Genomic DNA, 27,611 nt, shown 5'->3' with positions numbered 1-27,611 from the left:
ACAGGCTGGTTGATGCTAAGGCAGCCAGTGGGCTGGTTACAGATTCATTGCCTCTCAGTTCTGTGAAAATATGTCCAGGCCCTTTATTCTCCCTTTGCCTGCTGGCACTGAGGCTTTGTCAGGAAAGGGCGATGGAGAGACACCGTGGGAGGTCAGGGTTGTGTGCGTAGACTGCTGTAGTGCAGGCGGTGGTGGTGCTTGGTGGGCAGCAGCAGGAAGGTCCCCTGACATCTCCCTCAGGTCCTTGTGTAGCAGAAGACTCTGGCGAGACACCTCCCAGGCACAGTGTCTGTCCCCTGGCACCCTAGATGGCAGATTTCAGGCAAGTTCCACCAGCAGCACACCCCAGTGACTGCTCAACCATCGAGTGAGCTGGGCGATGCCCCACCAACAAGGTCTGGGTGTCAGCCAGGAAGAGGGTGGGAGGGCAGGGAGGGCTCTTCATCTCAATCCTAGGAGATGAGTAGCCGTTCTTCATAACTGCTATTCCCATATTCTTTAACATTCTCTTTACTTCCTACTAGCCAACCCCTCATTACTTCGAGCCCCTGTTGTAATTAATAATTTGTTATATTAAACTTTCCCTGTTCAGATGATCATGTGGCACCTCTATCACTCCTCATAGTGATGGATATTCATTTCAGGTTAAGAGTTTGCCTTCCCTGCTCACAGGGACTCAGGTGCCACCACTGTCCGGCTTATTGCACAAAGCCTAATCCACAGGCATAGACCCAACCTAGTACAGCACCCAACCAGTAAGAGAGGTGTGTGCATGGGTCCCTGATCATGGAACCATTGATTGCATCACACACCACACTTCCAGAAGCAGCCAGGCTCAGAGGACTAGAACAGCCAAGTCACAGCTGGCTCAGAAAGGATGGAGTACCATCTGTCAGGATGGGGGTCCCCAGTGGCTTTGGAACATCTCTGGGAACCAATGAGCAAAAGAGAAAGTGGCCCTACTTACCATCCTCCTAAAGGTCCATGGTGGGACTTTGTGCTTCCCATTCTGACAATTCCAGGCCCTGAGGCATGGGAGGTCTTGGTCCCAAAGGGCGTAACTCTTGCCAGGGGGCACAGCAAGGTCCTGCTGAATTACAAACTACAGCTGATTCCAGGGTCCTATGGACTGGGTGTCCAGCCACCAGGAGTCACCATCACTAGCCAGAGGAGTCTGAGAGCTACTTATAACAGTCGCTCTGGCAGTGGGGATGGGGAGGAGCACATGGGGAACCCAGGTAGCCCACCAAGTGTCTCCTGGCATCCCCTTGCCCCATGTGACTGAATGCACTCTTGCAGTGAGCCTGGCCTAAAAAGCTATCAATCTGCAGCAATCCGAGATGCTTCCTGCCAACACTTCCCTTTCCTCCTCTTTACAGGTGTTGGTCGTGAATCACAGGGAAACCTCTCATTGCCTTCTTGGGCTCTCTGCCCTTTACCCTCCACAGGCAGATTCCCCAGTAAGTCTCATGCACACCATATTGTTTTGGCATCTGCTTCTCAAGGGATCTGAATTAACACAAGCCATGGACCGAAGGAGCAGTGTGTGGGGGAGGGACAGCACCCACAAGGGTTAGCTTTGTCAACAAATTCTTCTAACATCAATAATTATAGAATTATTTTTGTTTTCCTCTAGATGTCTTTTTCTTTCTGTTATATGCCTATAGCACTGCAACCTGACCCTTTATAGAACTTAGAGCATTTGGGAATTTTAAATTTATCTGTGTGGACTGATTCATGGTTCTCTCCCTTTGTCTCTATCAATCTCTTTGTCAGGCTCCATGAGGGCAAGGTCCATGTGTATTCTGTGTATTCTGCTTTTCAGTACCGCATGCCCAACTTCTACCACAATGCTGACCACATAGTAGCGGCTCCAGAGTATTCCCTGAGTGAATGATGAAGCCTATTCAGAAATATTCATTCTACAGCAAAATTTACTAAGTGTGCTCGCAAAAGAACTCTGTTGATGGGACACTTATAATACATCCAGAGGTCCCGGAAATTGATTCTAGAATATAGGTAATGATGGACTGTCCAGGGAATGGTCTAACAAGGTCTAACAAGGAGTTGTAGTTAACTTAATGTGGATGGTGGGCTCCATGCCCTAAGCAAAACTAAACAAATACCAACACTATGGAGACATAACAGGCATTCGCAGCCATCAGCATGAGGTATTACTAATTTGAAAAGCCAGCCTCACCTCTTCTGTCTTCTGCACCAACCTGTGTTAGGGCTGCCCTACCCTCTCACATGGCTTGTGACTGTTGGTTAACTACGATATTATCGTGCCCAGAAGCCCAGTGTTAAATCCTCGTCTAGAAGGAAAGGAAGATTTCTGGGTTTTCCACATGAGTAGCAGACCCAAAATTTAAGGTTGTGCTCACTCTCGGGGGCAACTCTGCACGCTAGGCATCTCATTACCCCGGCCCAAGTCCCAGCCCTGCTTTGGGAATCCGATAAAGCGGCAGATTCAGGGGGCCACCCCAAAGCTTGGTCAGTCATATACAGGCACTTAGAACTGAGAGTTACTGATAAAGAAAGGGAAATATCTACTACACTGCATGAGTGAATAAGTCCATTCAAAACTTCAATGATTAAGACAAAAAATGAACGTAAGAAGTTTATAAAGGGCATTTCAGAAACCAGGATAACTGTCAGAAAGGATCAATTAAAGGCAAAATATTGAACCCTAATACATTTAACTTAATTAAAAATATTTTTTGCAAACAAAAGGAAAAACATGGAGAAGAGGGACTACTTTGGATTAAAAAAATATCAAGACACACATCAATCACTGCAAAAAATAATACTACACATAATTTCATTTTTCTTTTGGATTAAAAGGGTTTATACAAATTGGACTTCATGAACAAAACAAACCACATGTCGATAATTGCCATAAAGCTTTATTGATCCAAAGTATTTGCAAGGTAAAATATATCACTGTATGACTCTGGTTATCAGAATTGTAATGATGCCACAATTTAGATTTGTTGTCTGCCTCTACAGTTAAACGTTTTGGGAGAAGTTATTTCATCTTTCAAACACCCTTCCAGAAACAAAAAGTATAATCATAAAGTATGTTAATTTCCATTCTTAAAAATGTTTTAAATCACTGGCTAAAAGGTATTGATTGAGACTTAAAAATGCATTTATATCAGGAATCATTTTTGCATAGACAAAGTCAACAATCTGAAAAAGGCACCAAACGATTTCCCTCCACAAATTACAAACTCCTATAAAGTATAGAAGTGCATTTTAAAGATGGTAAGGCATTTGGGGACAGAAGACGTATCCTTCTTTCCTTAGAGACTGGCCTTAATCTTTGAAGATGCTTTCATCTTTTTGACAGCAGAAAGGTCCCCTGTTCCGTCTGGCCAGTTGTTATGATCTGTTAAGTGAGTGGAAAACTTCATGTCACTTGCAAATCTCTTAACCTCCTAATTCTCCCAGTTCACACCAACCCCTCTTGGTATTTTCCCTGGTTCACTCCTTTCCTCAGAAAGAAAAAAGTAATTATTAGGACAAATAGCATAGGTTTTGAGGAAATCCTGGATTTGATTGCCAGCTCTGCCACTAAGTAGCTTTTCTGAATTTGGAGAAGTTACCCTTCCTGAGCGGCAGTTTTTACCTCCACTAAAGGGGATAACCACATCTATCTTTTAAAGTTGTGAGAATCAAATGTGACACCCTAGGTACGCCTTTGGCACATTGCAGACTTTTACTAAATTATTACTTCCTGAATAATAATGATGATTTTAAAACAACACACTTACTTTGTACCAGAGCATCTAGTGGCCTCTCCAGCATCCAGTCCCTCATCCCTCCTTCCATAGCCCGTTCGCACTCAGAAGTCCATGAGGTTCGGGGGAGGTGACCTCCCTCAGACCACTGGCTGAAGATGGACTGACCTAAGCCAACCAATGCACCCCATCCCCCGGCCATGGTTATTGGTTGGGGATGGGCATTTGCATAAACTAGTCCAAAGCAGAGAGGGTCTCAGCATTTTGTTAGAAATGTTGAAAGAAAGTCATCCCCTTTCCTTTTCTCTCTGTCCAGATGGATGTGAACAAAGGAGCATGTAGCTTCAGCAGCAGCAGGCAGCCATCCTGCAACCAGGAGAGTTAGTCTTAAAGCCAACATGACAGAAGTGAAAAGAGAAGTAAAAGTAAGAAATATGTCCTTGATGATATCTTTGAGCTGCTGATTCAAGGCAACAAATTCCTTTACCGTTCATGCCAGTTTGAGTTGCATCTGAAAGCCTCCTGCTGACCCAGGGCTTTAAATGTGCATTATCTGAGTCAGTCCTCCCGACAGCTCACGGAATCAATACTATACGTGACCCCACTTGACAGAACAGAAAATGGAGGCTCACAGAAGGTAATCTTCCTAAGGTCATCCAGCTAATAAGAGTAGAGCCACGTTGCATGCCAGGCATTCTCACTCCAGGGCTGGTAATCTTAAAGAAAACACTACAGTGAGAGGCTGAACATTCCCAATCATAATTTTGGGAGGGGATAAGGTTAAAAAAATCGACATGGCTGCTTTCCTTACAAAATTTAAAACATGTTTTCTGCATAAACATGTAGGCATTTCTGTGTCTCCAACTGAGATCCTTAAAACCAAAGTATCTTATGTCCATCACTACATCGATGTCTTTAGCAAAGAAATACATGTGGGAGGAGAAGATAATAAGTAATGCTACAGTTCCATACTAATCATTTATTAATGCAAGGTCTTTAGCCTTGGTTAGACTGATAGCACATGAAAGAGTAGGTGGGACCTGGGTTGCTGATATGAAATTCAAAGATATATTTTAATCTTCTACTGGCCACTTAATCAACTATCTTGAGCAACAATTTGAATACATTTGAACTTTATATCTTTTACTATATTTTGGGGGTGATTAGCTTGGATGTGCCATTTAATTTCTGTAGATTTATTTTGTCATTTGTAAAACTAGGATATTGGACTGATTTTTAGGACACTTTCAAACCCCAAGTTTTCTGGTCCAGCCATGAGGTACACACATACATATATACACACGTAGATATTTCTGTGTAATATCTACATTTGGTAAAGCCTTATACAACTACTGTTTGGTATGTGAAAAAAAAGAACACAGCAAATTCATAGTTTCATTCACTATATATCCCAAAAAGAGTATAAAATAGCACCATGACACCCCTCTCGACCTAATAGGTCTGATTCTTCCGCTCAGATACACAAATCACTTACTAGAAGAACAAAAGAATTCAGTCTAAAAACGCAGGAACTTTTTGCCTTTATTCTATCTCCTCCTTGTACATATATCCTCATACCGAAAATTTTTTCAAGGTTTAAATTCTACCAACCTCTATACACACAAAAACTTTTTAAATATGTAAAGCTAAGTTTTATAAATAAAGATACTTACACGTTTTTTGTGATGAGAAACATTTCCTTTAAAAATCATGTCATGAATAGAAATATTTTACACATTCTGAAGCGCTATAAGAGAAAACTTATTTCTTAATTAAGACACTTTGAAAATGTGAACATGAAAAGGCATAAAGCGAGTGACTATTCATTTCTTGACTGCTCACCTGGTACATCATACAGGCAATTATACAAAGACTGGGCCCCATCCACAGCCACGACCTGCCCGGTGATAAAGGAAGCTGCTGGAGAGAGCAGGAAGCACACCACGGAGGAGACCTGGAAATGGAAACACACGCATACACACCGAAAAGTAGACACATCTCATTTTTGGCTGCTCCCCAATCCTGAGTAAACACAGAGCAGAGCACATGACTACCACATGGATTCTACAGCGTACATACCCCATAACCTGACAGTACATAGACGACCGCCTATTTTATTTGAGCATCAGGAAAATCAGGTAAGAGGTTAGGGTGAAGATGGCAAGTCAGGACGGAGCCTTTGGCAGTGTTACATAAGCTACACGATGTGAAGAAGCCAAAGTAAACACGGGGCTTAGGTTTGGCAAACAACTCAGTTTGTTCCCTACCTTTGATTGCCCAACAAAATGTTAGTTTTCATCACCACCGTGTGCCTTTTATATCTGTGTCCCTGAAATAATTAGTGTGTCTAGAAACCAATAACATGGTGCTCTATGGTCCTCCAAACCAAAAGCCCAGCAACTCAGACTACAAGAACTTTCTGCAAGAGGCACTTCAGAATCCCAGTGCATCCTCTAAAAATTCAGACAGTTCACTGATCAGTTCAACAACATCTACTCCCAAAACCAAAGAAAAAGAGAGAGACTATTCCACCAGATGTGAAGGAACTGGATGTGAGGCTGTTGGCACAGGCCGAGCATCTCCAAGGGTGATCCTAAGCATCTGCATCGGAATTCTTAGGGATGCCTGATGAAACTCCAGATTCCTAGACCCTACAGGAGAGCTTCTGGTTTGCAAGCTCCGGAGTTGGGGCCCCAGAATCTACCATCTTATCAGGCTCCCAAGCAGGGCTTGGACTTGGGTGAGGCTGATGAGGAGTTTAGGGTGCAGCATTGAAGGAGGCACTCACTCTTGGGGCAGACCCTGAACTGGCACAATCCTGAGAGTGAGCATGTTCTTTAACTTTGTGTCCGTGGCTGGCTTGCCTCACTCTAGTCCTGGTCCTGTACATGGCACTGTAGCCATATTTGTTCACATGGCTATGCCTCTTTGAGACTCCGAGATGCTGGAGGGCAGGCATAGCTTTATCTCCATCCTTGGGTCCCCAGCAGCTAGTATGGAGCTGAAATGTCCAAAACAGAGGCTACTAGCCATACGATACTACCCAAAACTTTCCATATGGTTAGTCTGAATTGAGATGTGCTGTAAGTGTAGAACACACACCAGATTTTGAAGACTTGATATGAAAAGAGAATGTAACATATCTCATTAATAGTTTTCATAATGATTATATGTTAAAATAGTAATGTTTTAAATATATTGGGTTAAATAAAATATATGATTAAAACTAAGTTCACCTCTTTTTACTTTTCTTAAGGTGGCTACTGGAAAGCTTAAAATTACACATGTGACTTACTATTTTCGTTTTTATATTGACAAGTTCCCATATCCTTGGGGAAGGGTAGAGAGGTCTGAGATTAACCACCAGACTCATTTTACCCAGTTTAACCAATCAGTGGCAACTTGCCTGTGAACATGTTTTGTTAGTCAACAAATCAATGAAAGCACTTTAATTCTGAACATCAACCAGTTAGGAAGACTCTCTCCAATCAGCTCCAATTCAGCCATAGATCTTTCCCTTGTGTTCGCAGCTGCCTTAGCTCTCTAACGCCAGTACCTCTTCCAGCTCGCTGAGCTCCAGCCTAAGGCGAAGAGGGGTAAGTAAAGAGGTCCCTATACTGTGGCTCGTACAAAACAGACTGCCTGCAAATTGACGGGTGGTAAAGCACCGAGGAAGCAAGTGGCTACCAAAGCCGCTCGCAAGAATGTGCCCTCTACTGGAGGGGTGAGGAAACCTCACCATTACAGGCCTGGTACTGTGGCACTTCGTGAAATTAGATGTTATCAGAAACCCACACTGAACTTCTGATTCGCAAACTTCCCTTCCAGCATCTGGTGCGAGAAATTGCTCAGGATTTCAAGACAGATGTGCACTTCTAGAGTGTAGCTATCGGTGCTTTGCAGGAGCCAAGTGAAGCCTATCTGGTTGGCCTTTTTGAAGACACCAACCTGTGTGCTATCCATGCCAAACGTGTAACAATTATGCCAAAAGACATCCAGCTAGCATGCCGCATATGTGGAGAATGTGCTTAAGAATCCAGTATGATGGGAAACATTTCATTCTTCGAAAAACAATTTTCTTCTTCCTGTTATTGGTAGTTCTGAACATTAGATTTTTTTCCCATGGGGTCAAAAAGGTACCTAAGTATATGATTGCAAGTGGAAAATAGGGGACAGAAATCAGGTATTGGCTGTTTTTCCATTTTCATTTGTGTCTGATTTTTTAAAAATATAAATGCAGGGACATAAAGCATTAATGCAAGTCAAGGTATTTCAGTGAATACATTTCAAGCAGTTCAACTTCATAACAATATAAATAAACCTGTTAAATTTTTCTGGACAATGACAGCATTTGGATTTTTTAAAAACAAGTAAATTTCTTATTGATGGCAACTAAATGGTGTTTGTAGCATTTCTATCATACAGTAGATTCCATCCATTCACTATACTTTTCTAACTGAGTTGTCCTACATGAAAGTATGTTTGTCTGTCTTCTGTGCTGTTCCTATAAGTTTGCTATTAAAATATATTAAACTATAAAAAAATAAATCCACCCTTATAACATAACAGGTATGCCAAGCATGGGAATTGAAGCAGCTCTACCTAATACGCAGAAACCCAGGGAGTCTGCCAAAATGAGGAGACCGGGAGATAAGGCCCAAATAAAGGAATGAATCAAAACTCCAGAAAAAGAACTAAGCGACACAGAGATACCCAACCTATCAGATGCAGAGCTCAAGGCACTGGTGATCAAGATGCTCAGAGAAATGATTGAGTAGCCACAAAACAAAGGAAGAAGTGAAGGCTATACAAAGTAAAATAAAGAAAAACATACTAGGACCAACAATGAAAGGAAGAAAGCCAGGATTCAAATCAACAATTTGGAACAAAAGGAAGAAATAAAGAGTAATCCAGAAAGGAAAGAAGAAACAAGAATTCAAAAAAAAAAAAATGAGGAGAGGCTTAGGAACCTCCAGGACAACTTCAAACATTCCAATATCCAAATCATAGGGGTGCCAGAAGGGGAAGAGGAAGAGCAAGAAATTAAAAACTTATTTGAAATAATAATGAAGAAAAACTTCCCCGATTTGGTGAAGGAAATAAACATAAAAGTTCAGGCAGTTCAGAGTCCAAGTTGGAGCCAAAGAGGGCAACACCAAGACAGATCATGATCAAAATGCCAAAGGTTAAAGATAAAGAGAGGATCCTAAAAGCAGCAAGAGAAAAGAAAAAAGTTACCTACAAAGGAGTGCCCATAAGACTATCAACTGATTTCTCAATAAAAATTTTGCAGGCAAGAAGGGACTGGCAAGAGGTATTCAAAGAGATGAAAAGCAAGGACCTATATCTGAGATTACTCTATCCAGCAAAACTATCATTTAGAATTGAAGGGCATATAAAGTGCTTCCCAGACAAGGTAAAGTTAAAGGAGTTCATTACCTCCAAGCCCTTTTTTGTATGAAATGTTGAAGGGACTTATCTAAGAAAAAGAAGATCAAAACTATGAACAGTAAAGTGACAACAAACTCACAACTATCAGCAACAATCTAAAAAAAGAAAAAGAAAAAGAAACTGGGCAAGTGACTAGAACAGAAGCAGAGTCATAGAGATGAAGATCACATGGAGGGTAGTCTGTGGGTAGGGGTAGCGGGAAGAACAGGGGAAAAGGTACAGGGAATAAAAAGCATAGCTGATGGGTACAGAATAGACGGGGTAGTTGGGAATAGTATGGGAAGTGGAAACACCAAAGAACTCATATGTATGACCCACAGACACGAACTAAGGGAGAGGGAATGCTGGAGGGAAAGGGGGTACCGGGCAAAGGGGCAAAGACTGAGACAACTGTAATAGCATAATTAATAAAATACATTTAATTTTTAAAAAAAGACTGTTGTAACTAACAGTTAAGAAAACTATTGCTTTTTTCCATACTTAATCTGGCCACCTTACAGAAGTTGTGTATGGAATGTCATATAAGTCATACTCATCTAACTTGTCTACGGTCCTGTGTACCACCAACAAATGTCATGTGATAAAATAACATAGCTGACAAGTGCAATGAAACGATAAAAACATGGTATTCTTAATTCACACCACATTTGCTCCTGAATGAAGACTGCTGTGAGTACTCAAATCACAACCAGGATATTCCCCCAGAGCCAGAAAAGCAATGGTTTGGTGACATCGGGAGCGATCACCTCTATCGGCCAATCACACTCCGTAAACAGGACACCAAAATGTTACCAAGTTCCAAAGTATGAAACAAAGCAATTCTGATCAGTGTCAGAAATACACATTACCTCTTCAGGAACTCCAAATCTTTTAGCTGGGATTGCCCGAATGTACCCTGTAATTACTTCTGGTGTCATGTGACTGTAGTTGTCAAAAGCACTCTGGGAATAAATGATTCCCTGTGTTTAGATATAAAACAGGAACAACATAAAGTACATAAGATTACATTTTAATTGTAAAGACATCAAGGCAGTCTACCAACCAATACCAAAAATTAAGTGGTTTAAGTCTAATAGAAAAGTTAATGTTTCTAACATTAAATTTTCTCAATACTGTCAAAGAAATACAGTCAACCACTACTATACATGGATTATCTGAATGCTCCTCTCTTAAAAACCAGTCAAGCCTTAATTTAACCTTAGCAATCAAATCAAAGAATACTTGTAAATCGAAAAATACTTATAAATCAAAGAATACTTCTGATCTATTTTCAAAAGCCAATCTTTTCTAGTATACTTGCATAGTGACAAATACCTCTGTCATCAACATAAATGGAGTCAGAAGAGTACAATTTGTTCACCTAGAACATTCACGTACCGGGGCAACACAGTTGAGCCTTACTCCACTTCTGGCCCATTCCAAAGCTAAGGTTTTGGTGAGGCAGCAAACACCTTCTCTGGCAGCTCCACTATGCCTTTAAAAGACAAAATATAAAACATTATAATTAGCTTTAGTTGAACATTTCTCTCATTAACTGTACTGACAGGTGTGTCAATGACCTTTCAGAGCCCCACAAGGACATCTTTGTCTTGAGACGCTGTGTTTTTGAGCCTCTGTCTGAACAAGGAGGAAGAACCGAGTCCTCCCGTATTAAAGCCAAAGCACAAGAGTTAGTCTTGTGTAGTTGATGAAACTCCTGAGGAGGGGGTTTATGGTAGTAGAGTTCCTTTTGGAGGATCTGCCTTCTGGCAGATAAGGGAAGTCCAGAGAAAGTCTCTCCCTGCGTCCACTGTTTTTCAAGTGTCAACGGCTCAAAACAGTATGTCAAAGCAGCATTTTTTTGGGGGGGACGTCCTGAACCCCTATAGTCACATTTTGGGGTGGCATTCTCTGCTAGCCTTCAACTCTCTTTTGCTCACGATGTGCAAACTGGATCAGGTGCTCAAATTCAGAGAGTAATTTCTGTCTCAGGTTTTCCACCTCTCTCAGTTCTGCTGGTGCCCTCTCTTGGACGGCTACCCGTTTGTTTCTGAATGTGTGATGCTTCCTCAGGGTTTCCATGGGGCTGCTGAGCCTTTTCTTGAGAGGCGGGACCTCACGTGGTGGCCCTGGGGCCCAGGGGTCTCCGTGGGCAAACAGCTTAGGTCCTCCTCACAGAAAAGGGCTTTGTGTGCTGTTTCCTGGGTCCCATACATTTTAATTTGTGTGTTCTCATTTTCATTTGTTTCAAGGTACCTTTGATTTCTTCTTGATCTAACTGCTAACCCATTCCTTATTCAGTAACATGTTATTTAGCCTCTATGACTTTTTGTGTTTTTCCGTTTTTCCCTGTGGTTGATTTCCAATTTGATACCACCACGATGGTCAGAGAAGATGCTTGATATGATTTCCATCTTCTTAAGTTTATTGAGATTTGTTTTGTGTCCTAACATGTGGCCTATCCTAGAAAATGTTCCCTGTGCACTTGAGAGAAATGTATATTCTGCTGCATTGGGATGAAATGCTCTGAAGATACCAATTAAATCCATCTGTTCTAGTGTGTCATTTAAAGTCACCATTTCCTTGTTGATTGCCTGTCTGCAAGATGTATCCATTGCCGTCAATGGGGTGTTAAAATCCCCTACTACAACTGTATTACTGAGCTTGTTGAGCTCTCCCTTGAAGCTCATCAAGATTTGCTTTACATATTTAGGTGCTTTTATGTTAGGTGCATATGTTTCCCGAAGTTATATTCTCTTGTTGGGTTGCTCCTTTTATCATTATGTATTGTCTTTATCTCTCACTGTGTAGCCTTACTGTGAACCAGTTATCTGCTGTAATTTTAGGTCTTGATGAGTAAATGTGTTCTGCAAGTGTATTGATTACCTCTGCTGTTTCATTACTAATCAAGTAAGAACCTTTGAGGTACTTACTGGCATATATTTCGAGATTTCCATTGTAAAAGACTTTTAAATTGACATAGAAAAAAATTTTGTACCATATTTACTGGGCTTGGATGGAATTATTTTCTGAACCCGCACTTGCCTCTAAAGCCAGGTAACATTTTGTCTATTGTTACATTCTATCCCATAGAATAACATACTTCACAATTTTCTACAAATGCAGAGAAAATGACTCTCACAGCTGCTACTTTATCCACTTTCAGGTGTTCTGAGCAGGTAAGTTTGTCATCAAACCTGTTACAATTATTAATAAATCTAAATCTCCATAAAGGTAACTTAGATCTAAAAAGTTCAATGCCAGTACCACCTGTAGCCCCCAAACACCTCACATTTAGCCAATTACTGCTATATAAACCAGCTAGATACAAGAGGCCTAAAGACGCCTTCAGTTCGGTTTTGCCTAACTCATTCAGCGTCACTTTCTCATGAAAACCAGATCAAGAGAGAGTCAATGTGTTTATTCATATAGAGTAAGATTGGATCTAAAATATCATTTGTGATAAAACAGTTTCAAGTTTCAAGTTCTGTCTTGGCATTTTTTGCATTTGGCCAAACTAACAGAAGTTGACACAAAATATTCTGCAGCTGATTACTGATTCGTCTTCCTACTGGAGTTTTCCTCCGTTTGGATTCTTTGCCCATTCCCAACAATTTCATGTCCAATTCATCTTCATTTGCTTCACTAGGAATATCTTGCTTGGTACCCAAATCTTCTGAATGAACTCCACATAATCTTCATCTTCTAAATCACTTTCACTTTCACACTCAACTCTTTTATCCTCATCATTGAACTCAAGTAGCATTTGCTAAAGTTCTTCAATAGTTCTTGGATTATTGAATACATAGATTTTACCACCCATTTTCAATGGTAAATTTAAAAAACCACAACACTGACTACAAAGTTCATGGAAAAAAAAAAATTACACCAACATTGATTTCGGAGTTTGCAGTATCTCTCAGACACAACTTACTGTTGAATATCACATAACCTTACAAAACACATGTTATAACCAATGTGATGGCTTAAAAATCATGGCTTAACATTAGTCACATACAAATGCACAGTAAGCCATGACCTTGAACATATGTGCCTGATAAATGTAACAATATTTGAGAAAAGAGTTTGTTTGTATCTCTCAGATCAGCCATGACTTTCCCAGGTTTAACATTTCTTGTGATGCTGATTTGGTAACAACACACTCTTTTAGCTTTTATCTTGTCTGAGAAGCTCTTTATTTCTCCTTCAGTTCTAAATGATAGCCTCACTGGGTAAAGTATTCTGGGCTGTAATATTTTATCATCACTTTGAGTATTTTGCGGCAGTTCCTCTTGGCCTGGAATGTTTCAGTCGGGAGATCACATGACAGTCTTGTAGGTAACTAACTGCTTCCCTCTGGCTGTTTTTAAGATTCGTTCTTTTCTTCTAACCTTTCCCATTTTAATTATGACCTGTCTTGGCGTGGGCCTCTTAGGGTTCACGTTGTTTGGGAATCTCTGTGTTCCTGGACTGATGTGTCTTTTATCTTCCCCCAGGTAGGGAAGTTTTCAGTAATTATTCTTCAAATTATTCTTGATCCCTTGCCGTCTCTCTTCCCCTCCTGATATCCCTACGATGTGGATGTTATTATGCTTCACGCTGTCCCAATGTTCCCTTAAACTATCCTCCTTCTTTTTAATCCTTTTTTCTTACCTCTTCTTCCAAATCACTGATTCGATCCTCTGCTTCACATAACCTGTTTTTATTCCTTCCAGCACATTCTTGATGTAATAAGATATGGTGTTCTTCATTTCCAACTGGTACTTTTTCATGGCTTCTATGCCCTTTTTCATATTGTTGTAGTTCTGGCTAATTTCCTTGAGCAACCTTACAATCATTACTTTGACTCTATAGCTGATAGGTTGCTTGCCTTCATTTCATTTTGCTTTTTTTTCTGGAGATTCCTCCTGTTCTTTCATTTGGGGCCTGTTTCTTTGCATTCCCATTTTGGCTGTTTTTTTTTCTATTTGTCTCTATGTATTAGATAGATCTTGGACTCCCAGTCTTCATGGGGTGGCCTTACATAGTAAGTGTCCTGTGGGACCTAGCGGTGAAATATCCTTGATGTCCTGAGCTGGGGGCTCTAGGAATGTGTCCTGTGTGGGTTATGTGGCCTTTCCTGTTGTAATTCGGTCTTGATTGCTATTGGCCTGTTCATGCATGAGATGGACTTTCAGGGTGACTGTGAGGCTCAGCCCCAATCACCCAACCATGATGTGCGAGCTGCTGTGCAGATGCCGGCCAAGAAAAAAAAAAAAGAATGAAAATAAAGAAACTAAAAAAAATCATTAAGTCAAATTTAAAATAAAAAAAAATGAAAGTATATAAAAATAAAGAAAGAAAGCAATGAAAAAAAGAGTAAGAACACAGAAAAAGAAAAGGGTGAAAATAAAGAAAGAGAACAGGAAGAAGCTAAAAATTAAAAGAGAAAAAAGCAGTATTTGCCTCAGCAGGGTTTAGTGGCTAATTAGTTTCCCTTTTGGATGTGTTGTGTAGGGTAAAAGGAGTAAGTCTGGATCCCTCACCCAGAGGTCTGGGTAACTAAGGGAAGCGGTCTCCCATAACCTTCAGAAGGGGCCTGATAAGTAGTGTTCCCACAGCCTTGAGACTGGGTCCGATAAACTGTTCCCATAGCCTTGCGTGGGTTTGCATGTGCCGAATGAAGCTCTGTTGTATAACATCTTGGCACCCTGCTGGCTTTGTGTGCATGTAGTATATAAGGAAGTTGGGACTTCCTGCTGTGCAACATGTGGGGACACACAGTGACACGCAGCTTGTGGTGTGAGTGGATTGCCCCATCCCAGAATAAAGGCATATTAAGCCTCCCAACGGCTCCATGCATTTTCTCGGTTGGCTTTTTGCCAGCACTTGGCAAGGGGGCAGGCCAGCAAATGCCCCAAGGCACCAGGGGATCTGCCTCCATCTGCCTCTGCTGGGTGGCTGCCTATTAGGCTCAGTCACTAGAGGGGGAGGTGCCATTCAGACATTGGGAAAGGTGGTAGGTGTGGTACCTCACACCATGGCCACATGACTGAGTCTATCCCAGATTTTGCCCTAACCTTGGCAGGGCAGAGCCCCTAGTAATCACGTGAGTGAGGCCTACAGAGCCCAGAGGTTGGTCTACTAGATGCCTGGACGGTGTTTCCATTGGACCATCCATGAGGGGGAAGTGCCAGTCAGGTTCACAGGAAAGTTGGGGCAACAGCCCTGCTCTAAGTCAGTCACTGACACCCCTTGAATCTGCCCAGACTTCTACACCCTGTCGTATGCTGCTGACTCCTCAGCCAAGCTTAAGATCCACCTAGTGAAGAGAGAGGTGTTCCAGGGGGTGGGGTAATTGCTTTCCTCTTGCTGCTCGGAGGACATTGCTCCTCCCAGGGAAAAGGGCTACTGGGGTATCTGAGTATGACTCAGCACCTGGATCCCCATGGCTGCCCCCCAGAGCCACAATCCCTAAACTCTCCTCAGGCAACTCTAGTCTGTACCACTTTCCCTTGGCCGGAGCCAAGGGTGAGTGGTTGCAAGCAAAATTTTGTGCATTTGCCCTTTAAGAGTATGCCTGTGACTTCAGCAGACTCCACATCTCCTTGGAAACAGAAATCGTGCTGCTTAGCATGCCTGTTCCTGGCTCTGGTGCTCTGGGCTGAAGAGCCTGGCTTGGGGTTTATGCTTCCACTTCTCGGGGGCAACCACCCACAGCTGAGTAATCCCTCCAGCACCTCAGCCCCTGTCTGCCCGTGGGAGTGGGGCCAGCCCTTTTCATATCACTGCCCTTCCTATCAGTCTCATGGCTTCTTCTACAAACCCTTGGTTACAAGATTCCTCTTCAGCACGTCTTTAGCTGGTTTTTCAGGGCGAAAGTTGTTTAGTTGTATTTCCAGACTGGTCCTTGGAGGAGGTGCATTCAAAATCCATCTACTCCACGACCACCTTGAAACTCATCAGAACTATATTTTTAAAGTTCAAATAAGCCCTGGCTGGCATAGCTCAGTGGATTGAGCGCGGGCTGCGAACCAAAGTGTCGCAGGTTTGATTCCCAGTCAGGGTACATGCCTGGGTTGCAGGCCATGACCCCCAGCAACCGCACATTGATGTTTCTCTCTCTCTCTCTCTCCCTCCCTTCCCTCTCTAAAAATAAAAAATAAAAAAAATAAAAAATAAAACAGTTCAAATAAGCAAAATGCTAAGTATTGAGATCACAAGTCATTAAAGGATTAATGATTTCGGTGTATATGAGGTAACCGCTTAAAATGCAAACACTGTAACCAATCAGTATGAAGAATAAACAGTCACTGCTCTCTCACTGTACAACAATGTATCTCTGAGCCTCATTCCATGTTTTGGCTGGAGTGCTCTCAGTGTGCAAAGTCTTTTTGGTGTAAGTAAATTTTTACTAACTCCTATTTCTGTGATAAATTGATTGACTGTGGCTATTTCTGAACCTTTGACATACAAGAAAAAAATACATAAAAATGCTTACGCAGCTCCTGGAAATCCATTTTTACTAAGCATGGTGATGTTGACAATAGATCCTCCATGTTCTTTCATCCAAGAGTTGTAAACTGCAAGAAACAGACAAATGACCATCATAGTGCACAGTTCCCTTACTTTTCTCTGACCCCCTGCTCCGGCATGCCGCTTCTGTGATACATGCTAAATTTAAATTTACATTTTTTAATAAAAAGCCTGGTTTAGGTACAATTTACATATCATAAAATTCAGCTACCTTGTATACAATTTAGTAATTTAAAAATATAAAGAATTGTGCAACCATCAACAAAATCCAGTTTTAAAACATTTCTGTCACCCCCAAAAAGTTACTCTGTGCCCCTCTGAGCCAAACCCATCCCCTGGCTAATACTCATGCTAACCCAGCACATACTGGGGAGGCCTACTCTGAACCCCGTCACTGACTTATTTAATCTCCTGGGGTTTTTTCTAGGTTTTTACACAAGAGCACCCAAGCCTGCGTCACAACTGATAGAGAGCTTTCTATTGCTAGTTAGATAAAAATTAAGCCTGGGAATGTCACAGAGCTGTACATCCCATGGGCTGCATGTGGTTCAGGATGGCTGACAATGCGGCCCAACACCAAACTATAAATTTACTTTAAACGATATGAGACTCTTTTTGTGTTCATTAGTGTTGGTGTACTTAATGTGTGGGCCAAGACAACTCTTCTTCCAGTGTGACCCAGAGGCACCAAAAGATTGGACACCCCTGGTTCAAGAGTTTTGACTTAGAGATACTAATAATATATAGCCTACCCCATGTTAAAGATCCTTTGGCTCAGAATCATACTTGTTCTAGCTGTGCATCATAAAAATGTCTTGGAGAGTTTATAAGAAAACCTCTGAGTTAACCCAACATCAGGAGTTTACTTTCACTGCCAATGCAACATAACCTTTTTTTTTCAATTACACTTTACATTCAATATTATTTTGTCTTCGTCTCAGGTCTACAGCACAGTGGTTAGACAGTCACGTACCTGACACAGAGTTTCCCGTGTATGTCAAGGACTCACCTGACATCATATGTACTTGTTACAATATGATTGACTACAATCAATATGATGTACTTTACATCCTGTGACTATTTTGTAACAACCGTTTTTTTAATTCTTAATGCTTTGCCCTTTACACACAGTCCCTGCAACTTCCCTCCCCATTGGCAACCATCAGTCTGTTCTCCGTGTCTGTTAAGTCTCTTTCGATTTTGTTCAACTATTTTGTTCTTTAGGTTCCACGTATAAGTAAAATCATATGCTATTTGTCTTTTTCTGACTGACTTACTACATTTAGCATAATACAGTCTAGGTCCATCCATGCTATGCAAATGGTAAGTTTTCATTTTTTTTATGGTTGAGTAATACCCGTTGTATATATGTACCAGCGCTTTTTTAACCACTAGTCTGTTAATGGGCACTTGGGCGGCTTCCATTGCTTGACTATTGTAAATAACACTGTGAACAATATAGGGGTGCATATATTCTTGCAAATTAGTGTTTTGGGTTTCTTCGGATAACTGCCCAGAAGTAGAATTCCTAGGTCATAAGGCAGTTCCATTTTCTGAGGCAACCCCATACTTTTCCCACAGTGGTGCACCAGCCTGCATTCCCACCAGTAGTACACGAGGGCTCCTTTTTCTCCGCATCCTCGCCAGCACTTATTCATTGATTTACAGATGACAGCTGGCCATTACGACAAGTGTAAGGTGATATTTCATTGTGGCTTTATTTTGAATTTCTCTGATGACTAGTGGTGTTAAGCATATTTTCATATGTCTATTGGCCTGCTGTATGTCCTCTTTGGAGAAATGTCTGTTCAGGTCCCCTGACCATTTTTTAATTGGATTGTTTGCTTTTTTTGATATTGAGTTGTTTGAGTTCTTTATAAATTTTGGATATTCAACCCTTATCAAATGTATCATTGGTGAGTATGTTCTTCCATTTAATATCTTGTCTTTTCATTTCATTGACAGTTCCCTTTGCTGGACAAAAACTTTTTAGTTTGATGAAACAAATGTTTCCCATTTGTTTATTTTTTCTTTTGCTTCTCTTACCCAAGAGAATATATTAGAAAAAAATACTGCTAAGAGAAATGTCTGGTGTTTTACTGCCTATGATTTCCTCCAGGATTTTTAAGCTTTTGAGCCCTACATTTAAGTAGTCTAGTTTCACTTTTTTTGCATGTACCTGTCCAATTTTCCCAACATCATTTATTGACTTGACTATCCTTACCCTATTGTATGTTCTTGCCTCCCTCTCCATATGTTAGCTGACCTTACAGGTATGGATTTATTTCTGGGCTCTCTAGCATTGATCTATGTGTCTGTCTTTATGCCAGTAGTACCCTATTTTGATTACAATACACTTGTATAGTTTGATATCAGGTAGCATAAAACCTACTTTATGAGAATGTAAGAACAACTTTGTTCTCGTCTCAAAATTGGTGTGGATATTCGGGGTCTTCTGTGGTTCCATATAAATTCTGGATTATTTGTTCTAGTTCTGTGAACGATGCCATTGGTATTTTGATAGGAATTACATTAAATCTATAGATTGCTTTGGATAGTATAAACATTTCAATGATTAAAACATAAGCTGTAATCCAAAGGCTATGTCATGCTAATTAGTCATTGAAAGAACGTGGACTTTGTCTGGTATTCTTCCTAAAGACCTTCCTGAATTAACAGGTCCCTATAACAGATTTAATAGATTTACCTCTTAAAAACAATGTGTTTCAGCTTTCTTGAATTTTATGAACAACTTGGTAGCAGTATCTTTGTATAGATCCTTAATCATTTTATCATAATTCCTAAAAATAAAATGATCAAAGGATACTCATATTTGATAAACATTGCCAAGTTACTCTCCCAAAGCGTAGCCATTTAGAAGCCCGTGCGGTACGGGAGTGACTCAGGGCAGTGAATGTTGATGACATGGAGCTTTCTCAGCCCCCAGCATTTTCTCTTTCGGGATTACCTATGATGGTTAAACAAAGACACACTGCATTTGGGGTTACTGATCACGCTTGCCTGCTTTGCACATGTTGAAGGTGCCCGACAGGTTGGTGTCGACCACGGAGTGCCACCCCTTCGAACTGATGTCCTCTGCAGGAGCCAGGAACTGGCCTCCTCCATTGTTCACCAAAAAATCGATCCTCCCATAAATATCCAAGGTGGATTTGACCAAATCATTTACCTAGAGAAAACCATTAAAAGTAAATTGGTTAATCACCCTAATTTGCTACTTGGACTGCTACATGGTTTGCTCCAGGACAGCTTATAGTGTCTCACTGTGGATGGTAACTCTGAACACTGCCGTACCCACAGATCATAAAGCTAAATTTATAATCTCGCTTCCCTTCCTCTCCTTCTCAGGAGGTGACATGCTCAATAAATCATCAGGAAAAGAATCTCCTTCACAGGCTCTGCTTCTTGTGAATTTCATCTCAGATGGCTAACAGGAAAACATGAAGCACAGTCAGGTTTAGGAACCACTATGATAAATTAAAAATGAATAATGATATAGATATATTTCCATTACCTCCTCTACGTTTCGGATGTTGCATTTTATAGGGGTGATTTGAGACTGGTGGGTGGCAGACAGCTGGGCCTTCAGTTCATCAGCAGTAGATTTTAATACATCAAACTTACGGGATGCAATGACCACATGACAGCCTGAGGAGAACACAGCCAATGAACAAGTAAATATGCTTTCATTTGTTGCCCAAATTCCACAAAAAGTGTTTAGCAAGTATTTCATGTGTTCCTGTAAAAAAGATGAATTAGGGCTTCTGGCCTAGATGGAGTAACAGGAACTGAGTTTATTCTCCAGCCCCAAACCACTGAAAACCTGTACAAACTATATTAAAAACAGGCATTGGACATGAGGCAGCATTGGATAGTAATCTCAGAGAGTGGACATAAGCACAGTGAGCTCTATGATTATTCCAGCTGCTGCCTGGAGAGAGTGATTGGCTGCTGCAAGCAGAAGGCACCTATTCAGAGCCCAGCAGTGTCCTGGGTGGAAGAGATGAAGCTAGAAGTCTGGGGTGGCCAAGATGACTAGATTGCACAGGTCATAGAGGGAAAAGAGGTACAGAGAGAGAGAACTCCAGAAATCTGCAGAGAGCTCCTCAAGTCTTTAGCTGCACACAGATCAGAGCATGTCAGTGAGGAAACTATCGGAGACTGGGGAATAAATGACCCAAAATGAGAAGAGGGAAAACAACCTGACATTCACGTAGCACTGGAAATAGTGTTCCCATCAGGAAAAGCCTTTCACGGGGTAATGGGGTAATGTACTCAGAAGGCTACAGCCTCAGTAATGCAGCAAAATTAGCCCTAAAGACTATTCAAGTCAATGATTAACATTAAACCATCCTCTTTTTAAAGTATCAAACTGTTTCCAAGCAAATTAACTGCATCACAGAGCAAAGCTCAAGAATATTTATAAGAATATAGAAAGAACAAGTAAACTACAAGGCAACATCAAAATGCATGGCATGCAACAAAAAACTACCAGCCATGCAAAGGAGCAAATAATACAAGCCATAATGAGGAGAAAAGTCAATTATTGAAAACACAGCCAGAAAGGACACTAGTGATATCATTAAATAAGACACCGATAAAGAGAAAAAAATTAAAAGCCAGAAGACAATAGACTGTCTGGAAAGGGTTGCTGAACTACGCACCAAAACTGAGGTTCATGTGCCTGATGTCCTTGTAGGCCAAAACATCGAGACAGCAGTGCTTGGATGTAAAGAGAGGTTTATGCATGCGAATTAGCCAAAGCGAGGGGACAGAAGAGCAAGACCTCTCAAAAAGCAAAATTAGGAAGTTTTCATGTGGCTCGGGAGCAAGGGAGGGGTAGTTTCAGGGAACTCAGAGATAAGTCCAAGTTGCTGTAGTCACAAACAACACTGTTTTGTATCAGACACTGTATGGCCCTGGAGCTATCTTCTCTTGCTTGACAAACAGTGTATTAACAACACAAAATTATATTGAGAGAACAAGAGGTATGGGGATGAAAAGCCAAGATTCTACAAAATATCTCTTAATTGTGTGTCCGTGACCTTATCTTTAAGAGCAAAAAGCAGAACCCAGATATCTTGAAACTATCACTATTGTTTATGCTATCATTGTTTTATCCTTAACTACCGATTATTTTCCTATTATCTCAAGCAAAGTGTCTTTTAAAACAATTTTTATTTATTGATTTTAGAGAAAGAGAGGAAGGGGAAGAGAGAGAAACATCAATTTGTTGTTCTATATACGTATGCATTCATTGGTTGGCTCTTGTACGTACCCTAGCAGGGGATTGAACTGGCAATCGTGGTGCATCAGGATGACGCTCTAATAAACTGAGCTGCTTGGCTGGGAAAAGCAAAGTGTCTTTTAAACATTTCTAAAATTTGCTTTACAGGCAGCCCATCAGAACACGACTAAAATACTTTCTTAATCTTTGACAATAAACTACATAACAATGAAAGCAATCAAAACATTTAGTTAAAGCCTATGCCTAAATCCTAATGAAGAATTAAATTATTTAATTCTAGCTATCAAAAAATACTAGGGGCATTAAAATCATAAGGACCTCGGCTACAAAAGTACTTCAGGGCAAAAGTGGGTACAGTGGGGTTTATGCATCTGGACATCTTGACCCAGTGAAAACAGCTTTCAAAAATGATGGCAAAATAAAGACTTGTTCACATAAATAATAGCTAGAAGACATCATTAAACCAGACCTGCACTACAAAAAGAATTAGAAGAAGTACTTTGAGCTAGAAAGACAAAACTACCAGACGGAAACCTAAATCTACAGGAGAGAACCAGAAATGGTAATTATGGTCATAAATATAAAGACTTTCCTTGTTTCTACTCAAATCTTTTCAAAAAGTGTTGATTGTTTAAAGTAAAAATGATAGCAATGGATTGTGATATGTATAATATATATAAAAATAAAATAAATGAGAACAGCAACATGAGAGCCGGGAGGGGTGAAACACAAGGACAGGAAGTCCTTGTTTTGCTCAGCTGTAATGTGTACTTGTTGGGAAATGTCCTGCCTGGTTTCAGAGGCTGTAACCCTGCCAACAGGTGAAAAGGCCCCATGGTTAGGGGACCTTGGGACCATAAGCCACTAAGGAGACAAAACTTACCCTCACGGCAGGGGCATAGCCCCTACCCCACTTACTTCACCCTGCTTAGCCTCGGGCAGATGACTGGTTAGCCTTGGGCAGATGACTGGTTAGCCTCAGGCAAATGACTGGTTAGCCCTGGGCAGATGACTGGTCAGCCAATGTTGGGTAAGATTCCTCAAGGGAGAAACAACCTAAGACAGGTACGATCACGAAGAGGCCACCAGGGAAGGACTTAGGGCACTGTGGAGAAGGGGGGAAAAACCGTCTTTCCTCGGCTTTATCATAGCTTGCGTCCTCATTCTATCTGTAAAAAGTCTCCTAATCTCTTGGCTGCCTTGCTCCCCCTGCCTGATTCGGGCCTGATACAATGCCAAAGGGAAGCATGCAGCCCTATGCCTGAACCAGCAGTTCCCAGTGAGGGGTGATCAGGCCAAAGAATGCATAAATCCTGTGAAACCTGCTTTGCTAAGAATGTCCTCAATTCAAATGTTAAGGGTCCAAGTACAAAATAAATTTGTTTCCCAAGGTTTTACAGCCGATTGGTGTCACCCTACCAGACCCTGACTCAAATGAACCCCTGTGATCCCAGTAATGTTACCTGTAAACCATACCTCCTTTTTGTGATATGCATCCCTATGCAAGCTAAACTCAATAAAAGCCCATTGAGAGAGAGGCTAAACACCTTTCTCCTCTGAGAGAGACTGGTCAGCCTTCCTCCCCAAGCAGATCATGTTTTGGTAGAATTATTTCCATCCACGGCAGCCAGGGGGAGCTCTGCTGGTAGAGCCCCGCCCCCCCCCGGCCCCCCCCCCCACACACACACATCAGTTACTTCAGCTTATTAAATAACACCAGTTCCCCACCAATATGGTTCAAATTTCTGTTACTATGGTGTATTAACTGAGAGATACTGCATGATATACAAACCTCACTGCTAGCTCTTCAATCCACAAATCACCATGAGAATAAGAAATGTACATCATGAACAGTGACTAGTTATGTCACTTCTTTCGATGTCTGTCAGTGACTGGTTGCTCTGCATCGAACTTCAGGTCACACACAGACAGAAAAATATGCAATTGTGTTGCCTCCTTGTCTCTCAGTGATAAACCCATGCGACATTTCACAAAAAGGAGTGGTTGAAAGAGAAAGATAAAAAGAGGAAGGGTGTGGCTGATCCCAGAGTACTCAAAGAAATAAAAACTAACCCTGCAAGTGAAATCAGAACGGATGTAAATGGAGTTAAAAGAGGAATAGCTGCCCATGGGGATATTGACGCTTCCACCAGTATTTTCCTTAAATGAAAATACTAAGCTTTGCCCTGGCCCATGTGGCTCAGGTGGTTGGGCACTGTTCTACTGATGGATTAAAGGGACATTGAGAATCCTCCTTGTTTATGCCCAAGTCATGACCTTTATTATAAGAATAAAATATAGGCAGGTGTGCTCTTTCCCAAGGAGAGCTGACCCTTCTCCTCGGGAGATAAGTGCTTTTGATATTTAACTGTCCCTTCAAGGAGCACTGGCTCTCCTCCCAGAGGGACATGTTGGTTAGTCAAGTCACAGAAGGTCCTGGGTGCATAGCCACTTTTGTCTAAAACGCATTCAACCATAGCCACCAAAGTGAGACTTCGGAATCTCACCTGAGAGGACACTTTGCTTGAACTTTCCCAGTTGGAGCCTGAATGCAGTCTCCAGGATTCCCCAGCATCTATGTTTGGGTGTTGGTGAACTCCCGTCTGGTGATGTACGATCTTGATTCTTGCTTTCACTTTGCTCTTGTTTAATAAAGTGCTTAGTTATTCATATTCGACTTGGGGTTTTTATTGTCTGCTAATCCAAACCTCCAAATTAAGTGGTCACAATCTCATACGTGCCCCTTAATGGCACACCTACACACTGAAAGGTCACTAGTTCAATTCCTGGTCAAGGCACATGCCTGAGTTGTGGGTTCCTTACCTGGTTGGGTGCATATGGAAGATACCAATCGATGTTTCTCTCTTGAATTGATGTTTCTCCCTCTCTCTCTACCTCTCTTCCTCTCTTTCCAAAACCAATAAACATACTATTACTGAAGGGCATCTTATAATAACAATAAGAACCACAAAGGCTGGTCCGAACTCAAAATTGGTTATTGGTCGGTTGAGACTGTATCAAGCTTAGTCACTAGAAGAAGAAAAAAGTGCTGTCTTGCCTTAAGATTTCTTACTTTAATTTTTTCCACTGTACCTAATTTCTGCTGAAGTCACAGACAGAGGGTGATTAACTTAAGGATGAAGAAGAGGAATTGACTTGAATTCAACCTGAATAATCTCCAGTATTCCTTGATGCAATTGTCACTCCTTGTCTGACAGCATCTGTCTAACAAAGAGGTTCCAGTCCTTTTCATTACATCCTGCTCTTGTGAGGTGGGACTTTTAACATCCTTTCAGAACAAGGAATAGTCAAGATCATTTAATTCTGTAAGACAACACAATAATCAGCATTTTTAAAAACATGTCTAAAAGTTCAACTTCTTTATGTAAAGATTTTATTTATTTTTAAATATATTTTTTGATTATGCTATTACAGTTGTCCTATTTTTGCCCCATTTATTCCTCTCCACCCTGCACACCCACATTCCCCCTCCTTAGTTCATGTCCACGAGTTATACATATAAATTCTTTGGCTTTTACATTTCCTATACTATTCTTAACCTCCTCCTGTCTATTTTCTACCTACCATTTATGCTTCTTATTCCCTGTACCTTTACCCCATTCCCTCCCCTCAGCTTCCCTGCTGATAGCCCTCCATGTGATCTCCATTTCTGTGATTCTATTCCTTTTCTAGTTGTTTGCTAAGTTTGTTTTTGTTTTTGTTTTAGGTTCAGTTGTTGATAGTTGTGAGTTTATTGTCATTTTATTGTTCATAGTTTTGATCTTCTTCTATTTTTTAGATAAGTCCCTTTAACATTTCACATAATAAGGGCTTGGTGATGATGAAATCCTTTAACTTGACCTTATCTGAGAAGCACTTTATCTGCCCTTCCATTCTAAATGAAAGCTTTGCTGGATGGAGTGATCTGGGATGCAGGTCTTTCATGACTTGCAATACTTCTTTCCAGCCCCTTCTTGCCTGCATGATTTCTTTTGAAAATCAGCTGATAATCTAATGGGAACTCCTTTGTAGGCAACTCTCTCCTTTTCTCTTGCTGCTTTTAGGATTCTCTCATCATCTTTAATCTTGGATAATGTAATTATGATGTGTCTTGGTGTGTGCTTCCTTGGGTCCAACTTCTTTGGGACTCTCTGAGCTTCCTGGACTTCCTGAAAGTTTATTTCCTTTGGCAGGTTGGGGAAGTTCTCCTTCAGTACTTGTTCAAATAAGTTTTTTAATTTCTTGCTCTTCCTCTTCTCCTTCTGGCACCCCTATAATTCAGATGTTGAAATGTTTAAAGTTGTCCTGGAGGTTCCTAAGCCTCTCCTCAATTTTTTGAATTCTTGTTTCTTCATTTTGTTCTGGTTGGGTTTCCATTTCTTCCTTCTGGTTCAAACCATTGATTTGAGTCCCAGTTTCCTTTCTGTCCTTGTTGGTTCCCTGTACATTTTCCTTCATTTTACTTTGCATAGCCTTCACTTTTCCCTCTATTTTGTGACCAAATTCAACCAATTCTGTGAGCATCCTGATTACCAGTATTTTGAACTGTGCATCTGATAGGTTGGCTATCTATTCCTCACTTAGTTGTATTTCTTCTGGAACTTTGATCTGTTCTTTCATTTGGGCCATAAGAGTGGGAGCCTTAGGTATTCACCAGGGTGGGGCAAATACTTCTATGTGGGGAAGGTGTACAAGAGGGAACAGTGTTGCTTGCTCCACTTTCTGCCGGTTTTCAGTTACTTCCCCCACTACCCACAATCAAATTGGGCCCTTCTGGTGCTGGTTCCTGGGTGGGTGGGTTTGTGTACATTCTAGGACCTTATGGGCCTGTCCTAGGAACTCTCTTGTGATGCTAGGAGTTTTTCCCACTGCCTCAACTCCCACAGGTTTTTTTAGTCAGAGGTTTTAAGAATTTATTTCCCCGGGCTGGGACCCTGGGTTTTGCGGCCTGTCTCACTACCCAGTTGTTCCTCCTGGTTTATCAGCACACAAACATGGGGCTGCCCACTCTGCCAGCTGCCACCTCACCCGTTCTGCCAGCTGCTGCCTTGCGGCCAGTCCTCTCCACCCCAGCTGCCCATCTCCGCTCCTCCTACTGGTCTGGATGAATGTTTCTTCTTTAACTGCTTGGTTGTCAGACTTCCATACAGTTCGATTTTCTGTCAGTTCTGATATTTTGTTTTTAAATTTGTTGTTATCCTCCTTTTCGTTACAGAGAAGCGCAGTGTATCTACCTACGCCTCCATCTTTGAGGGAAGTCCTAAAAGTTCAACTTGTAATTCATATAAAAAAAATAGTAGACTCCTCATTAGAAACAGAATTGGCTAACAATTTATTTGCCCAATTAGGGCTTATAACAATTTTCAGGAAGTAGCCATTAATTCTAGCATAAAAAAATTAAAGTTTAGAAAGTCATTGTGAAAATTATTTGCATATTATTTCCAAATGGCTTGTCTTGGCTCATGCCTCAGATTTTCTTAAATTCTCCCAAACAATAACATCTGACCACAGCATGCTTTTTGCCTACTGCTAAGTGGCCCCATGGCCTGGCACTAGCAGCAGCTGGCCTTGGTTCAGCCTAGCTTGGTGCCAAGCTAGGACTTGCCTGGGCACCTCCAATCCAAGGACAAGTAACAGACAACTGCGGATTGCTTTAT

At 41.2% G+C, this 27,611-nt stretch overlaps 1 protein-coding gene and 1 pseudogene across 3 annotated transcripts in view; one reads left to right on the top strand and one right to left on the bottom strand.

Moving 5' to 3' along the window:
* PECR (peroxisomal trans-2-enoyl-CoA reductase) overlaps positions 1 to 27,611 on the bottom strand; it is a 39,675-nt gene that overhangs the window by 9,032 nt on the left and 3,032 nt on the right. Inside the window, exons 2-9 of one of the 3 annotated variants that reach the window (XM_045853196.1) lie at positions 20,221 to 20,354; positions 19,710 to 19,875; positions 16,654 to 16,735; positions 10,572 to 10,668; positions 10,043 to 10,153; positions 5,586 to 5,697; positions 4,376 to 4,459; positions 2,887 to 3,391 (exon numbers count right to left, since the gene is read on the bottom strand). In XM_045853196.1, coding sequence (XP_045709152.1) covers positions 4,404 to 4,459; positions 5,586 to 5,697; positions 10,043 to 10,153; positions 10,572 to 10,668; positions 16,654 to 16,735; positions 19,710 to 19,875; positions 20,221 to 20,354 — 758 coding nt within the window. In that variant the 3' untranslated portion in view covers positions 2,887 to 3,391; positions 4,376 to 4,403. Of the gene's footprint in view, positions 1 to 2,886; positions 3,392 to 4,375; positions 4,460 to 5,585; positions 5,698 to 10,042; positions 10,154 to 10,571; positions 10,669 to 16,653; positions 16,736 to 19,709; positions 19,876 to 20,220; positions 20,355 to 27,611 lie in introns of those variants that run through there. The other 2 variants (XM_045853187.1, XM_045853204.1) reach the window with 2 other exon arrangements.
* Positions 6,106 to 7,806, top strand: LOC123827732 (annotated as a pseudogene).

Source organism: Phyllostomus hastatus, unplaced genomic scaffold (genome assembly GCF_019186645.2).
Source record: "Phyllostomus hastatus isolate PE091 unplaced genomic scaffold, TTU_PhHast_1.1 phas_contig_137, whole genome shotgun sequence".
Taxonomy (NCBI): Eukaryota; Metazoa; Chordata; class Mammalia; order Chiroptera; family Phyllostomidae; genus Phyllostomus; species Phyllostomus hastatus.
The sequence above is the reverse complement of the archived record's forward strand: the minus strand, read 5'-3'. Positions and strand labels throughout refer to the sequence as shown.